At 42.7% G+C, this 17541-nt stretch overlaps 1 protein-coding gene across 1 annotated transcript; it reads right to left on the bottom strand.

The window, feature by feature from the left end:
* Positions 1 to 12064: 12064 nt before the first annotated feature.
* On the bottom strand, positions 12065 to 12873 carry LOC128580614 (N-alpha-acetyltransferase 50-like). The gene has a single exon (XM_053582713.1). The coding sequence runs from the start codon at positions 12632 to 12634 to the stop codon at positions 12125 to 12127; it is 510 nt and encodes a 169-aa protein (XP_053438688.1). The 5' UTR covers positions 12635 to 12873; the 3' UTR covers positions 12065 to 12124.
* Positions 12874 to 17541: the final 4668 nt, after the last annotated feature.

The following is a 17541-nucleotide window of genomic DNA, read 5'->3' as shown; positions in this document are numbered from 1 at the left end:
GCTCCAGAGCTCATCACAGGATCAACTGAGGACTCAATTGCAACTATATTAGGGTCAGTATCTCCCTTTGACTAATCCTGACTTCTTTGTTTCCTTGAAGGTGTATTTGCCAATTGTGCCTCCCCCAATAAATCATTTGCGTGCAAATCTGAGAACCCAATCTATGAAACTCCGTATCTAATCTCTCTACTCCTAAAGGTTGCCATCATTGAAATCTCTTTGTATGTCTTATTTTCCCCTAAAACTTTAAAATGTCTAAATTAATATATAAAACTGTACCCAAATTAAATGACACTCAAAACTTTCACAGGATTTTTATCAAAGGAAGAACAAGAAAGTATGTTTATAACTTCCTCACGGTTAAAACTTTGAGAGAGAAGGGTGGATTGCCAAGGGAAGTTGGAATTTTCTTAGATTTTAAAAGACCAAGTTATCTTTTGGTTGATCATAGTGCACTTTGAAATTAGAGGAACATTTTGAGTACCCTTTATCATGCATGTAGGTGAAATGGGGAAAATAATGAATAGTAAGAACCATTTAAAATATTGTGAATCATTTTACGAGGAAGAGAGGAAAAAAATGGGCTTCCTGAAATTCGAATGTCTGTTAATCAAACATGTCAAAATGTTGCTAAACATTAGACTAACCAAGATTTTACTATGCATCAAATTTAATACTATTAATATTTATAGCTCAACCCAATCTCTTTACACTACTCATTTGATTTTGAGGAAAAATTTTAGGCCAGGCATGGTATTTCACGCCTGTAATCCTAGCACTCTGGGAGGCCAAGCCAGGAGGATCTCTTGAGCTCAGAGGAGTATAAGATCAGCCTCCTGGGGCGGCGCCTGTGGCTCAGTCGGTAAGGTGCCGGCCCCATATACCGAGAGTGGCGGGTTCAAACCCGGCCCCGGCAGAACTGCAACCAAAAAATAGCCAGGCAGTTGTGGCAGGTGCCTGTAGTCCCAGCTACTCGGGAGGCTGAGGCAAGAGAATCGCTTAAGCCCAGGAGTTGGAGGTTGCTGTGAGCTGTGTGAGGCCACGGCACTCTACTAAGGGCCATAAAGTGAGACTCTGTCTCTGCAAACAAACAAACAACAACAACAAAAAAGATCAGCCTCCTTCTCTACTAAAAATAGAAAAAATTAGCCAGGTGTTATGATGGGCACCTATAGTCTCAGCTGCTCGGAAGGTTGAAGCAAAAAGATTGAGCCCAGGACTTCTTGAGGTTGTTGTGAACTAGTCTGCTAGCAAGAAGTCCCACCAGATACAGCCCTGACCTTGGACTTCCCAGCCTCCATAACTGTAAGAAATTTCCTTTCTTTCTTTCTTTTCTTTCTCTGTCACTTTCTTTCTCTTTCTCCTTCTTTCTCTCTTTCTTTTTTTGACAGAGTCTCACTTTGTTGCTAAAGTTAGCAAGAAAGACCCCTATATGATCTGTCTGCTGCCTGCCTTTCAGACCTCATTTTGCATTGCCTTCTCCCTGGTTCACTTGCTCTCTAGCTGCAATGGATCGTATGTTCCTCTGAAGCAGGAGTCAGAAAACTAAGGCAGGGACGAAATTTTGCTGGAGGACTATGTTTATTCTGCCAGGAAACTAAGAATAGTTTTTACATTTTAAAAACATTGTAAAACAACAAGAGCAAAAAGGAAGAATATGCAATAAGATACTGTCTATGACTTAACCTAAAATGTTTACTATATGGCCCTACAGAAAAAGTTTGCAAACCAGCTCGGAAGCCTTATTTCTGCATTAGGATTTTCATGATAGCTGTTTATTCTGTATCCTTCAATCCTCTACCATTGTTCTCATGGATGATTCCATCTTTTTTTTTTTTTTTGAGACAGGATCTTACTGCATTGCCCAGGCTGGAGTACAGTGGTGCAGTGATGGTTCAAGTAAAGTGGTTCGAGCTCCCTGTACCCTCGAACTTCTGGGTTCAAGTGATCCTCCTATCTTAGCTCCTGAGAAGCTAGGACTACAGACATGCATTAGAATGTATGGCTAGTTTTTCTTTTCTTTTCTTTCTTTTTTTTTTTTGTTGTTGTTGGGGATTCATTGAGGGTACTGCTAATTTTTCTCATTTTTATTTTTTGTACAGATGGGGGCCTGGCAATATTTCCTAGGCTCTTATTGAACTCCTGATTCCCCAAGTAATCCTCCCGCCTCAGCCTCCCAAAACACTGGCATTATGGGCACCTGGCCCATCTACTATTTTTTTATTTTTATGTTTTTAACAACCATTCCTTTCCTTTCTCCTTCATTCCCCACACAAGATGTAGAAAGATCTTGTCTTTTTGTTTATTGCTTTTGAGTATTGATCATGTATATAGGTGGAAAGGAGGAAGAATAGTAAGTATTGGAAGCCTACCATATAATAAGTGCACATTAAATGTGTTCAATGAATACTCTGCAGATTATTTCTGCAAATGAAGTTTAGGGCTGTGCTTCCTTTTTTTGTTTTCTCTGGGAGGGGAGAAGCATTCAGCAGTGCAAACTGCAATGATTTTATAAAGAAGCCACTTTAGTAAGGAACAGCAAAAGAAAACCTTTCTTTATGAGAACAGAGAAACTTATCTTTTCCTCCTCCTCCTCCTCCCTCTTCCTGGGAGAGGCCAGGGATGTTTTGGATGCCTTAACCCCAACCTGTGAGTTCTCACAGAAACTGTATTAAAGGGCTGGGGCATTAGGAAGGTTGAGAACCACTGCCTTAAGGGATGGCTTAGTTCCTTTTCTGATGCTTACAACAAAATACCTGATATTGGGTAATTTATAAAGAAACGGAATTTATTTCTTATAGTTATGGAGGCTGGGAAGTCCAAGGTCAGGGCTGTATCTGGTGGGACCTTCTTGCTAGTGGAGACAGTCCTAAGTGCAGGCATCATATGTTGAGGGAGCTGTGTGTGCTAGCTCAGGTCTCCTTTCCTTTCCTTGTAAAGCCACTGGTTTGACTCCTGTGATAACCCATTCATCCACTGACTTTTTTTTTTTTTTTTAGAGATAGAGTCTCACTATGTTGCCCTTGGTAGAATGCTGTGGTGTCACAACTCACAGCAACCTCACTTTTGGGCTTAAGCGATTCTTTTGCCTCAGCTTCCCAAGTAGCTGGGACTACAGGCGCCTGTCACAATGCCCAGCTATTTTTTTATTTTTGGTTGCAATTGTCATTGTTGTTTAACAGCCCCAGGCCAGGCTCGAACCAGCCAGCCTCAGTATATGTGGCTGGTGTCCTAGTCACTGAGCTACAGGCATCGAGCCAATCCAGTGACCTTTTAAACAACCAGTGGATTCATCCATTAATGAAGCCTTCATGATCCATTCACCTCTTACGGAGTCGCCACCTCTCAATACTAACACATTGGGGATTAAGTTTCTACATGAGTTTCAGAGAAGATGAACATTCATAAGGGCTTTTATTAAAAACAAAACAAAACAAAAAAAGTCAGGGAGCAGTGGCTTATGCCTAGGTGGGGGAGTGGATTTCTTGAGCTCAGGAGTTCAAAACCAGCCTGAGCAAAAGCAAGTCTCCATCTCTACTAAAAATAGAAAAACTAGCCAGGGGCTGAGAGTGGTGGCTCATGCCTGTAATCCTAGCACTCTGGGAGGCCGAGGCATTTGGATTGCTTGAGCTTACAGTTTAAGACCAGCCTGAGCAAGAGGAGACCCTGTCTCTAAAAAAATAGCCGGGAATTGTGGCAGGTGTCTATAATCCCAGCTCTTTGGGAGGCTGAGACAAGAGAATAGCAGGAGCCAAAGAGTTTGTGGTTTCTGTGAGGTGTGATGCCATGGCACTCTACTGGGGAAACAAAGTAAGACTCTGCCTCAAAAAAAAAAAAAAAAAAAGGAAGAAAGAAAAACTAGCCAGGTGTGGTAGCTCACACATGTAGTCCTACCTATTCAGGAGATTGAAGCAAGAAGATCACTTCAGCCCAAGTGTTTGAGGTTGCTGTAAACCAGGCGTCCTCAAACTTTTTAAATGGGGCCAATTCACTGCCCCTCAGACCATTGGAGGGCCGGACTATAGTTTAAAAAAAAAAACTATGAACAAATTCCTATGCACACTGCACATATCTTATTTTGAAGTAAAAACAAAACGGGAACAAATACAATTCACACCACTTCATGTGGCCCACGGGCCGCAGTTTGAGAACGCCTGCTGTAAACTATGATGATGCCATGGCACTCTACCCAGAGTGACTGAATGAGACTTTGTATCAAAAAAAGAAAAAAAGGTTAGCGCCTATGGCTCAATGAGTAGGGCGCTGGCCCCATATACTGGGGGTGGTGGGTTCAAATCTGGCCCCAGCCAAACTGCAACAAAAAAATAGCTGGGCGTTGTGGCAGGCTCCTATAGTCCCAGCTACTCAGTAGGCTGAGGCAAGAGAATTGCCTAAGCCCATGAGTTGGAGGTTGCTGTGAGCTGTGACACCACCGCACTCTACCGAGGGCAATAAAGTGACACTCTGTCTCTACAAAAAAAAAATGGCAGTGCCTGTGGCTCAGTGAGTAGGGTGCCGACCCCGTATACTGAGGGTGGCAGGTTCAAACCTGGCCTCAGCCAAACTGCAACAAAAAAATAGCTGGTGGCGGCACCTGTGGCTCAGTAGGGAGGGCGCTGGCCCCATATTCTGAGGATGGTGGGTTCAAACCTGGACCCGGCCAAACTACAACAAAAAAATAGCTGGGTGTTGTGGCAGGCGCCTGTAGTCCCAGCTACTCGGGAATGCTGAGGCAAGAGAATTGCCTAAGCCCAAGAGCTGGAGGTAGCTGTGATGCCATAGCACTCTACCAAGGACGACATAGTAGGAGTCTGTCTCAAAAAAGGGACTTCAATTAATCTTAGCCTTATCAAAAATTTTTCTCGGAAAACATGAAAGGAAAAAAAGGTTGTGTTTTTTTTTTTTCTTTTTGAGACAGAGTCTTACTATGTCGTCCTCGGTAGAATGCCATGGTGTCAAGCTCACAGCAACCTCAAACTCTTGGGCTTAAGTGATTCTTTTGCCTCAGCCTCCCAAGAAGCTGGGACTCAGGTACCCACCACAATGCTGGGCTATTTTTTGATTGTAATTGTCATTGTTGTTTGGCAGGCCCAGGTTGGATTTGAACCCGCCAACTCCAGTGTATGTGTCTGGTGCCCTAGCCGCTGAGCTATAGGCGCCGAGCCAATTAATTGAAGTCTTTGTGACTAAGGGACACTGAGGCTTTTGGATGAAGAGTTTAGGTGGAGGCCTTAGTTTGAGAGATGGATTTAACTTTGAAACATTAAGCCTAATCTCAAAAGAGAAGCTGGAAATAATCTGAATAGGGTTTGTTCTGGTTGATCAGGTCACAGGGAGAAAGGTCTTGTAACTACAGGTCTTGTATTTTTCTGGATTTTAATTATTTCAAAAAAAATTAATCCAAATTATTAGACCATATGCTTTGATTTAGAAAAATTTGGTCACTAAAGGAAGAAATAGCTGGAGATAGAGACTGATTGTAAAGAAAATGTAGACACATTTTCTTTCTTTTTTATTAAATCATAGCTGTGTACATTAATGCGATCGTGGGGCACCATACAGACACACTTTCTTGTAAGAAATCATAAGTCTTGGTTGTATCTGGGTAAGGCAATAGATAAGCTTTGGAGCTTAAGTTTTGGAAACAAAATAAAGCTGAGCTTATTTACCCACTAGTTATGTTACCTTAGGCAACATAACATTTCATTTCTAAGTTTCCTTATCTGAAAAATGAGAGGAATGATAGCTCTATCTCTTAGGATTAGTGTAAGGATTAACTGATAAGGCATGTAAAATTCTCATCTAAATGACTACGAGACTAAGTGATCAGAGAATGCTAGTTAGTATAAACATCATTATCACTAGAGGATGCAAAAATGCTTTCAATACAGATTTTTTAAACTAATAAAAAAATCTGCATCCTGTGGCAGTTTAATGATATGGTCCACTATAAATTTTGCTTCCACAAGTAGGGAACACAGGATATAAGAAGAGGTGGTATAAGAATATATGTGGGTAGCAAGATTATTTTTCTTCTGGAATAAGTATACACTTAACACAATTAATTTAAATCCTCATATGAAGTGAAAAAGAGACAAGGAAATCTCCATGTGAGTGTAGAACTTCCAGCCCAGCCCATCTGCATGTCAGTATTAGCTTTGGATTTCATACATTGATATTTACTGCTTTATAGTTTATCATAAATGCCTTCATAAATACTAATATAGTTCTGGTTATTTAGGTAAGGCAACTGTTATTATTATATCCATTGTCTTCTAGGGAAAACAAAGACTGAGAAATTGAGAACATAGGTTTTAGAGTCAAATTGCCTGAGTTTGAAGTCTGGGTCCTGCACTTCCCAATGGTATTACCTAGGCAAGTTACTTTAACCTCATTATTATTATTATTATTATTATTATTATATTATTAAAGACAAGAGTCACTTTGTCATCCTCGGTAGAGTGCTGTGGTGTCACAGCTCACAGCAACCTTCAGCTCTTGGGCTTAGGCGATTCCCTTGCCTCAGCCTCCCGAGCAGCTGGGACTATAGGTGCCTGCCACAATGCCTGGCTATTTTTTTGTTGTTGTTGCAGTTTGGCTGGGGTTTGAACTTGCCACCCTTCGTGTATGGGGCTGGCGCCCTACTCACTGAACCACAGGTGCCGCTCACTTTAACCTCCTTGTCTTCATCTGTGAAATGGGGACAATGAAGGTCCTTAACTCTTAAAGTTGTGTGAAATTATTCATCATTTATTCATTCATAAAGTACATGTTATCTCAAGTAGTGTGAGGGAGTTTATATTGTTATCACTTAGGGCCAGAGAGCTAATAAATGGTGATAGTATCTACATTTATTTTTTATTTATTTACTTATCTACTTACTTATTTTTTGAGACAGAGTCTCACTTTGTTGCCCTCTGTATAGTGCTGCGATATTATAGCACACAGCAACCTCAAACTCTTGGACTCAAGCGATTGCCTTAGCCTCTTGAGTAGCTGGGACTATAAGTGCCCACTGCAATGCTTGGCTACTTTTAGAGATGAGGTCTCACTCTTGCTCAGCCTGGTCTCAAACTCCTAAGCTCAAGCAATCTACCTGCCTTGGTCTCCCAGAGTGCTAGGATTACAGGCGTGATCCACCATGCCTGGCCCCTTAGTATCTACATTTAGATAATTGTATTTTTTTTTTTTTTTTGAGACATAGTCTCACTTTGTCACCCCTGGTAGAGTGCCCTAGCGTCATAGCTCACAGCAACCTACAACTCTTGGGCTCAAGCGATTCTCTTTATCTCAGCCTCCTGAGTAGCTGGGACTACAGGTGGCCACCACAGCACCCGGCTCTTTTGGAAGATGGGGTCTCACCCTCTTTCTCTCTCTTTTTTTTTTTTTTTAGAGACAGAGTCTCACTTTATCGTCCTCAGTAGAGTGTCATGGTGTCACAGCTCACAGCAACCTCCAACTCCTGGGCTTAGGCAATTCTTAGGCCTTCCAAATAGCTGGGACTACAGGCGTCCACCACAGTGCCCAGCTATTTTTTTGTTGCAGTTTGGCTGGGGGCTGAGTTCGAACCCACCACCCTTGGTATACGGGCAGGCGCCCTACCCACTGAGAACAGGCACTGCCCTGGGGTCTTAATCTTGCTCAGGCTAGTCTTGAATCTATGAGCTCAGGCAATCCACTCTCCTTCTGCCTCACAGAGTGCTAGGATAACAGGCGTGAGCCACCGTGCCCAGCCCTAGATAATTATATTTTATATCCCATGTTCTTTCTACAGATTGCCTCCTCTAATATAAATAAATCCTGCTTCTGTGATGATGTCATGAATGGAGCATTAGGGCAGGTGGTCTAATTTGTTTTTTTGAAAGTGGTAGGAGATCCACATAAAGTATCTCTCTTGAGACAATTGACGCATCTATTTCTCAGCTTCCTCAAGAGAACAGCTATGACTTCAGAACAGAACTGTGCCAAAAAATTCTGGGTTTTGTTTCAGTTGATAAGAGCAAGGGTTGAGGATGACAATCTGTGAGAGAAGACAGCACATTGAACTATTGGGAGACTTGTAGTGTAATTGGAAAAAACACGGTAACTAATAAGTTGGGAGACTTGAATTTTAATCTTGGATCCAATACTTATTAACATTGTCTTGTAACATTTCTAAACCTGGGTTTCCACGTCTTAAGCTGGGAATCCCAATAGTCAGTTTAAGTGTTGTCACCTGTTCTTTTAGTTCCTTTGTGGAAATTTGGAAAAGGTACCTCTTCCTCCAGGCAGATACAATCCTGCACTTATGTTCATGAGCTTGGTGAGAAGAGCATAGGCTAGATTTCAGTCTCCACTAGCTGACTTGGTTAGCCTTCTGGTGTACTGCACAATCTGCAAAAGGAAATGTAAGGGCTCTATCTAGCTTTCACTGCAGAGAGCTGGTAACGTCGTCAAGTGAGATAATAAAGGAGTTTGGTAAAGTCTAATTCCCTTTGTGAATGTAAGGCACTGATGTTACACAAACACTACTTGATTTTAAATACTAGGATCCAAGGGCTACTTGGGTAGACACACTGACCATTGCCCTTTCCTTTGTTCTGATGATCCCTATGACTCATCAGTCTGTACAGAACTTATTAACTACTGGCTGTTAAAGCAGGAACTATGGGAAAGAAAAGTTTTCTCAATTATCTCAGGGCTGGACCAGCCTTGTTTTCTGGATCCCTGAAGGCTAAAATTAGTTTCTTTGAAGAATCGTCTTCTTAAAGACAGAAAAGAAGTCAACATGAAGACAGATGATTTTAGGACATCCTGGGATGAAACTGGGTCTTATCCATATATAAAATTTGGAATTCTTTGGTTAGAGATTATCTCTGGTTTTCTTTTCTTTTCTTTTTTTTTTTGAGACAGAGTCTCACCATGTAGAATCCCATGGCGCCACAGCTCACAGCAACCTCCTACTCTTGGGCTTAAGTGATTCTCTTGTCTCAGCCTCCCAAGTAGCTAGGACTATAGGCACCTGCCACAACGTCTGACTACTTTTTGGTTTCAGTTATCATTGTTTAGCAGACCTGGGCTGGGCTGGAATCTGCCACCTTCGTTGTATGTGGCTGGTGCCCTACTCACTGAGCCATGGGCGCTGAGCCTCTTTTTTTTTTTTTTTTTTTTGAGACAGAGTCTTTTTTTTTGGGGGGGGGACAGAATCTCACTTTGTTGCCCTTCAGTAGAGTGCTGTAGCATCACAGCTCACAGCAACCCCCAGCTTTTGGGCTTAGGCGATTCTCTTGCCTCAGCCTCCCAAGTAGCTGGGACTACAGGCGCTCGCCATAACACCTGGCTATTTTTTTGTTCAAGTTTGGCTGGGGTCTGGTTTGAACCAGCCACCCTCGGTATATGGGGCTGGTGCCCTACTCACTGAGCCACAGGCGCCACCCTGAGACAGAGTCTTACTATGTCACCCTTTGGTAGAGTGCTGTGGCATCACAGCTCACAGCAACCTCAAACTCCTGGGCTTAAACGATTCTCTTGCCTCAGCCTTCCCAGGTAGCTGAAACTACAGGCACTCGCCACAATGCTCGGCTGTTTTTGGGTGCAGTTGTCGTTGTTTGGCAGGCCTGGGCCGAGTTCGAACCTGCCAGCTCCAGTGTATATGGCTGGTGCTCTAGCTGCTGAGCAACAGACGCCGAGCCTATCTCTGGTTTTCAAGAAAAGGTCATTACATAAAACCTTTGTGTTAAAGGAAGAAAGAAAAGTTGCTGAACCACAGTTTGCTCTCATCCTATATCTTTGAAGCCCAAGTTGTCCCTGGGCTGTATGGATCAACTGGGACTAGAGGAACCCGCTGGTATGAGTAACTAACCAAAGAACAGCTTTAGAGCCAGAAAAATCTGAAATTAGGTCCTAGTTTTACCACCAGGCAGGTAAATCACTTAAGTTTACATTTGTTATCTGTAATTATGGGCAATAAAAGTATTTATCTCATAAATTTATTACATGGATTAAATGAATTAATATGTGGAAAGCACTTAGCACCATACCTAGTCCACAGTATATGCTGCAAAAATGTTAGCTGCTATTATTACTAAGCTTTGTGCAAATACTCTACTTGACACTAAGAAAGATAAAAAGATAACTTGCAGTGATTGCCCTCAAGAAGCTTAGCATTCTAGTTGGGGAGTTAACATGATTATATAAAAGAAAAGTAGATAGAAATGCAAAGTAATAAATGTGTGGTACAGATAGATGCTATTATTAGAGGCTATTATCTTAAAAAAGGAAAGATTGGGGTAAAGAGGATTTGGAGGGTATTCCACATAGGGTTGATAACATCAGAAGGTTCAGGACCAAGAATAGACCAGTTGGTTGGGATTAGATCAGGAGGTTACTAGATACTAGAATAAATATTTGAATCTTGCCCCCTAGATAATTATCAGTGATATATATGAAAGTTGTATATGGGCCAGGTTCAGTGACTCATGCCTGAATCCTAGCACTCCGGGAAGCCAAGGCGAGTGGATTGCTTGACCTCACAAGTTCAAGACCAGCCTAAGCAAGAGTGAGACCCCATTGCTACTAAAAATAGAAAAACTGAGGCAAGAGGATTGCTTGAGCCCAAGAGTTGGAGGTTGCTGTGAGCTATGATGATATGATGGAACTCTACCCAGGGTGACAGCTTGAGACTCTATCTCAAAAAAATAAATAAATAAAAACAGCTGGGCATTGTGGTGGGCACCTATAGTCCCAGCTCCTTGGGAGGCTGAGAGAAGAGAATCGCTTGAGCCCAAGAGTTTGAGGTTGCTGTCAGCTATGACTGCACAGCACTCTACCAGGGGCCACAAAGTGAAACATTGTCTCAAAAAAAAAAAAAATACTGGGTAGAATTTGCTTCCCTGAAGTCTTGTAGAAGAACACATGATCTTTCAGAATTTTTAAAAATTATAATAACTTGGGCGGCGCCTGTGGCTCAACGGGTAGGGCGCCGGTCCCATATGCCGGAAGTGGCGGGTTCAAGCCCAGCCCCGGCCAAAAATAAAAAAAAAAAAAAAAAAAAATTATAATAACTTGGGTGGCGTCTGTGGCTCAGTGCGTAGGGCGCTAGCCCCATATACTAAGGGTGGCAGGTTCAAACCCAGCCCTGGCTGAACTGCAACCGAAAAATAGCTGGGCGTTGTGACAGGCGCCTGTAATCCCAGCTGCTCAGGAGGCTGAGGCAGGAGAATCGCTGAAGCCCAAGAGCTAGAGGTTGCTGTGAGTCCTGTGACATCATGGCACTCTACTGGAGGCGGTAAAGTGAGACTCTGTCTCTACAAAAAAAAAAAAATTGAGAAAAAATTATAATAACTTAAAATATAAAATGATATTTTGGCTTGGCGCTGTGCGTCTAGTGGCTAAGGCACCAGCCACATACACCTGAGCTGACAGGTTCGAATCCAGCCTGGGCCCGCCAAACAACAATGACGACTACAACCAAAAAATAGCCAGGCATTGTGGTAGGCGCCTGTAGTCCCAGCTACTTGGGAGGCTGAGGCAGGAGAATCGCTTAAGTCCAGGAGTTGGAGGTCGCCGTGAGCTGTGATGCTGTGGCACTCTACCCAGGGTGACAGCTTGAGGCTCTGTCTCAAAAAAAAATATATATATATATGTATATATATATATATATATAAAATGATATTTCTTATGGGGGAGAAGAAATAACTTCTATAGAGTTTAGCTGCTTTAAAAAATCATTCTGGGGCAGCGCCTGTGGCTCAGTGAGTAGGGCGCCGGCCCCATATACCAAGGGTGGAGGGTTCAAACCCTGCCCCGGCCAAACTGCAACCAAAAAATAGCCGGGGATTGTGGGGGGTGCCTGTGGTCCCAGCTACTACAGAGGCCGAGGCAAGAGAATCGCCTAAGCCCAGGAGTTGGAAGTTGCTATGAGTTGTGACACTATGGCACTCTACCAACAGCAACAACATGAGACTCTGTCTCTAAAAAAAAAAAAATTCTGAAGTATTTGCAGACTCCAGAGGTTTCTTATAACTGAGTTACCCATAACAAAAGAAGGAACATGAATAAGCCATAGTTTTTTTTTTTTGGAAATGAACAGGCCTCTCTTTTATTTGGCGACAAGCAAGTGCAAGAAAGTTCATTTGTCATTTGTTTAGTTGTCTGTCTTTTGGACATCTGCATTCTGACCAGAAGGGGCTTTGAGGTTTTTCTGCAGCACATGAGCATCTGCAGGCTCTATCCTCTTATAGTAGTTCTTCTTTGTCTCAATAATCTCAAAGCCAAACTTCCTGTAGAAGTCAATTGCCCACTCATTGCTGATCTGGACATGCAGACAGATGTTGTCAAAAGTGCCATCTTTTTCACAGATGTTTAAGACATGATTTAACATTTTAGTTCCTATTCCAAGCCTTCGGTAAGGTGCCAGACATCCTAATGTCATGATGTAAAGTCTCTTCTGGTTCTGTGAATGATCCACCCTACAGCACACTGCACCTACAGCAATATCATTGAAATAGGCAAGTTTTGCTAATTCGCCAACCTCCAGCACATCCTTGTAGAACTTGTCATTGTAGCTGACTGGAAAGATGACCTGGTTCAATCTCTTCAACTGTTTAATATTGTGTGGTGTTACATCTCCCAGCTCTATCCGGCTACCTTTCATTTTCCCCGCCTACTGAGGCCGTCGTTACCGCCGATATCAACGCCGCGGTTGTAGCCGCCCTGAGCTCTCCGCGCCCTCAGCTTGGGCTACCAACCCCGAAAGCTGGCCTCCTCGCCTTGGACAGGGAGCTGAGCGGGTGACCGAGGCTGCGAGAGTAAAGCTCGGCCCTGAATCTCCCGAGGTGGCGACGGTGTCTCCCGCCGCCGCACTGGTGCAGCCGCCTCTCCACACGTGCACCCGGGCCATAGTTAATCCAAAAGAAGGAACATGAATAAGTCTTAGTTGACTACAGGGAAACATCCTGTTTTAAAGGTGATCTGTAGGGCGGCGCCTGTGGCTCAGTCGGTAGGGTGCCGGCCCCATATACCAAGGGTGGCGGGTTCAAACCCAGCCCCGGCCAAACTCCAACCAAAAAAATAGCCAGGCGTTGTGGCGGGCGCCTGTAGTCCCAGCTACTTGGGAGGCTGAGGCAAGAGAATCGCTTAAACCCAGGAGTTGGAGGTTGCTGTGAGCTGTGTGAGGCCACGGCACTCTACTGAGGGCCATAAAGTGAGACTCTGTCTCTACAAAAAAAAAAAAAAAAGATAAAGATGATCTGTAAAGGAGAAGATGTTGTGATAAGGGGACTCAACTTACATGGGATAAAATTTAACACCAGCATGGGCATGTACTTTTTTTAAGAATGTGGATTAATTAATTAATTTATTTATAGACAGTTTCACTTTGTCTCACTCAGCAGAGTGATGTGGTGTCCTAGCTCATAGGAACCTCAACCTCTTGGGCTCAAGCTATCCTCTTGGCTCAACCTCCCAAGTAGCTGGGACTACAGGCACCCTCCACAACACCCAGCTATTTTTAGAGATGGAGTCTCACTCTAGCTCAGGCTGGTCTCCTACTTAATGAGCTCAGGCAATCCACGAGTCTCAGCTTCCCAGAGTGTTAGGAGTAAAAGCATGAGCCACTGCGCTTGGCCAAGAATATGAATTTAGATTTTGGTAGAAGTTCACAAATTTCTAATCCCTAAAACCTTTTTATATAAAAATATCTGGTGTGAGCATTTTTCAAACCCAAGATGAACACAAATAAATGAAATATATTAGTTTTTAAAATAATTAAAATTGAAGTCTGTAGAGAGAACATAGATGAAAGGTTCTCATCTTTTATTCCTATCCTTAAGGAATACAGTGTATGCATATATGTATGTATATATGCATATATGTCATAATTTGAAAAGGAATCTCCAGTTAATAAACATAAGCTGTAAGTATTTAAATTTTTCTTCACTATTTCATTCTCACATGAAGTACATGTATGATGAAAAAGAATGACAAAGTATTTATTAGGGTGCTAAAAGAAACTTAATCTTATTTGATATATCAAAAGAATACAGACTTTTTTTATATTATTACCTCCTCAGAACAGGAACTATATTATTATTCATACATTGTTTTCACATTAGAAGCTCATTTCTGGTGTTAAATGTAAACTATACAAAAACTTTGTTATACCTTTCAATGAGCAATTTCTTTAGAAATATGGCTCAAGGAAACAATCAGTTTGGAAAATAGCTCACAGCAACCTCAAACTCTGAGGGCTCAAGTGATCCTTTTGCCTTAGCCTCTGGAGTGAGACTATAGGCATCTACCACAAAACCCAGCTACTTTTTCTATTTTTAGTAGAGATGGGGTCTCTCTCTTGCTCAGGCTGGTCTTGAATTCCTGAGTTCAGACAATCCACTCTCCTCTGCCTCCCAGGGAGTTGGAATTACAGGCATGAGCTACTACACTTAGCCAGAATGTCTTCATTAAACTTCAAACATAGTACCATTAAGCATAGGTTTTTAAGTTTAATGGCAGTAGAATTTTTGATAGGTTTTTGACAGTTTAATGGCAGTAGAATTCCTCTTCATTTAATGTAAAGAAGTGCTCTCAGGCTGTATAAATTAGGTAAAAGATACCTTTTTTTTTTGTTTGTTTTGTTTTTTGAGACAGTCTCACTTTGTTGCCCCTGGGTGTCATAGCTCACAGCAACCTCAGACTCTTGGGCTCAAGCTATTCTCTTGCCTCAGCCTCCCAAGTAGCTGGGACAAGATACCTTGTTCTTTAATGTGGTCAACAAACTTTTATCTACCATGTCTATGATTTGGGCCCAGTGCCTGGGTGATGAAAATGAATATAGTCCCAACCTTAGAGCTATTCTAGGAAAGGAAGACATGTAAACAAGTAATTACACTAAAGTATGAAGAATACTATAATAGAGATATGTGTGTATTATAGAGGTGCATAAAGGAAGGAATCGGTAGTTCTGCTTACATGGTCAGGGAAAGCTTCAAACAGCCAACATTTGATCTAGTTCTGATGGGTAAGTAGGAATAGGTTATCAAGAGGTAGGAGGGCGGCGCCTGTGGCTCAGTTGGTAAGGCACCGGCCCCATATACCGAGGGTGGCAGGTTCAAACCCGGCCCCGGCCAAACTGCAACCAAAAAATAGCCGGGCGTTGTGGCGGGCGCCTGTAGTCCCAGCTACTCGGGAGGCTGAGGCAAGAGAATCGCTTAAGCCAAGGAGCTGGAGGTTGCTGTGAGCTGCGTGAGGCCACGGCACTCTACCGAGGGCCATAAAGTGAGACTCTGTCTCTACAAAAAAAAAAAAAAAAGGTAGGAAGTATTTCAAGTTGAAGGAACTATAGGTACAAAGGCAGGATGACAGAGTAGCATGGTCCTTCCAGGGACCTACAGGAGTGTGACATGGTTAGGAAGAAAGAAGAGTACGAATGGAAGTCTGCAAGTCTTCAGTTAGGGAGGAGCATAACATGGTAAAACTGTGTTGGAATGATCACTCAGGATTTAGTGTGGAGGCCATGTGGAAGGGTACTAGATGAGAAACATTAGGAGATTATTGCCATAGTTTGGGCACACTATTATACTGGCTGTGGAAGAAGAGGTGGGGCCACCACGCAGAAATGAAGGCAGAATTAACAAATTTTAGTGACCAATTAGATTTGTCCCTCTGTAAGGAAGAAGGGGAAGGACAGAATCATGTTCAGATTCTAGAGCCATGAGATCAATGGTGGTACCACTAGATAGGATGTCAACCAAGAATAAAGGCATAAGCATATTTGTGGGAGAAGAGGTACCATAGGATCCTCAGATATAGATGTTTTTAACCAGTGGTTTGTAGAGGCCAGGCCTCTGATCTAGCACTCTGGGAGGTGAAGGAATGTGGATTGCTTGAGCTCAGGAATCCAAGACTAGCCTGAGCAAGAAGAGATCCTGTCTCTACTAAAAATAGAAAAAGTAGCTGGTGTTGTGGCAGGGGCCTATCGTCTCACTCTCCAGAGGCTGAAGCAAGAGGACCACTTGAGCCCAAGAGTTTGAGGTTGTTGTGAGCTATGATGATGCCACGGGCACTCTACCTAGGGCCACTGAGTAAGGTTATGTCTCAAGAAAAAAAAATACTGAGGCAGCGCCTGTGGCTCAATGAGTAGGGCACTGGCCCCATATACCGAGAGTGGCAGGTTTGAACCTGGCCCCGGCCAAACTGCAACAAAAAAATAGCCGGGCATTGTGGTGGGCGCCTTTAGTCCCAGCTACTCAGGAGGCTGAGACAAGAGAATCGCCTAAGCCCAGGAGCTGGAGCTGTGATGCTACAGCACTCTACGGAGGGGAACAAAGACTCTGTCTCTAAAAAAAAAATACTGGTTTGTAGCTCAGTAAAAAGCTTTAAAAACCTAAACTGTGGTGAACTTTATTAATACAACATTGCCTAGGAAGACTAGGAAGAGTGTATTAAGATAGGAGAACCCTGGAAGAAGCTTTATTTAGGGGGCAGGAGACTAAGAAAGAACATAAGAGATAAGTGAAGCACATGAAAAACAAAATCCTAAAAGGAAACGGTATTATATTAGCTTACTATGGCTCTGTAACAAATCGCTTTAACAACACTCATTTATTTACTCACGGTTTCTGTAGGTCAGAATTCTGGTGCAACATGGCTGGGTTCTTTGTTCCACCTTGAAATCAAGGTGGTGGCCAGGCTGAGTTTCATCTGAAAGCTTTTGGGAAAAATTCACCTTCAAGCTCTTTCTTGTTGGAAGAATTGAAGTTGTCGGACTAATGTTCCTGTTTAGCTTCTAAATGGAAATCTTGGGGTGGAGAAATCTTACAATCTTTTTTTCTTTTTGAGACAGAGTCTCACTTTTTCGCCCTCAGTAGAGTGACATGTCACAGTTCACAGCAACCTCCAGCTCTTGGGCTTGGGCGATTCTCTTGCCTCACCCTCCCGAGAAGCTGGGACTACAGGCGCCCTCCACAATGCCCAGCTATTTTTTGTTGCAGTTTGGCTAGGGCCGGGATCAAACCCACCACCCTCAGTATATGGGGCCAGTGCCCTACTCACTGAGCCACAGGCTCTGCCCACAGTCTTCTTACAGTGTTTTATGAAGAATGGATGAGTACGAATTGAAAAATGTCAGTTGGTCATTGGTGACCTTATTAAAATCAGTAGCAAAAGCAATTTGAGTGTAATGATAGAGGCTGAAGCTGGACTGCAGTAAGTTGGAGACTCAACTGAAGTGAAGTAGAGCTAGGATTTAGAGATTTCTTTCACATAGCCTGTCTGGAATAGGATTGAGAGATTTGGAAATAATTAAACTAATGAACTAGGTAGGTCTCAAGGAAATTTAGGTCTGTAGAGCGACTTAACTTCCTCTGAGACAGGAGGAAAGAAAGGAAATGGATAGAGATAAATTTGTAAGGGAGAGTTTGTTGGTAGGCAGTGGAGAAATTGAAAATATTACTACCTTGTATCCTCAGTTTTCTTTTAAAAGTTACAGACAAGGTCAATAAAAAGGAAAGTAAAATTGGAATTGCTACTTTCTATAATTGTTGAATGAATCAATGAACTCAAGAC

This window comes from Nycticebus coucang, chromosome 3 (assembly GCF_027406575.1).
Source record: "Nycticebus coucang isolate mNycCou1 chromosome 3, mNycCou1.pri, whole genome shotgun sequence".
Taxonomy (NCBI): Eukaryota; Metazoa; Chordata; class Mammalia; order Primates; family Lorisidae; genus Nycticebus; species Nycticebus coucang.
Note: the sequence above shows the minus strand (reverse complement) of the source record. Positions and strands in the feature narration are given on the sequence as shown.

Coding starts and splice junctions, on each gene's coding strand:
- LOC128580614 (XM_053582713.1), bottom strand. CDS start 12,634: ATGAAAGGTAGCCGGATAGAGCTGGGAGATGTAACACCACACAATATT.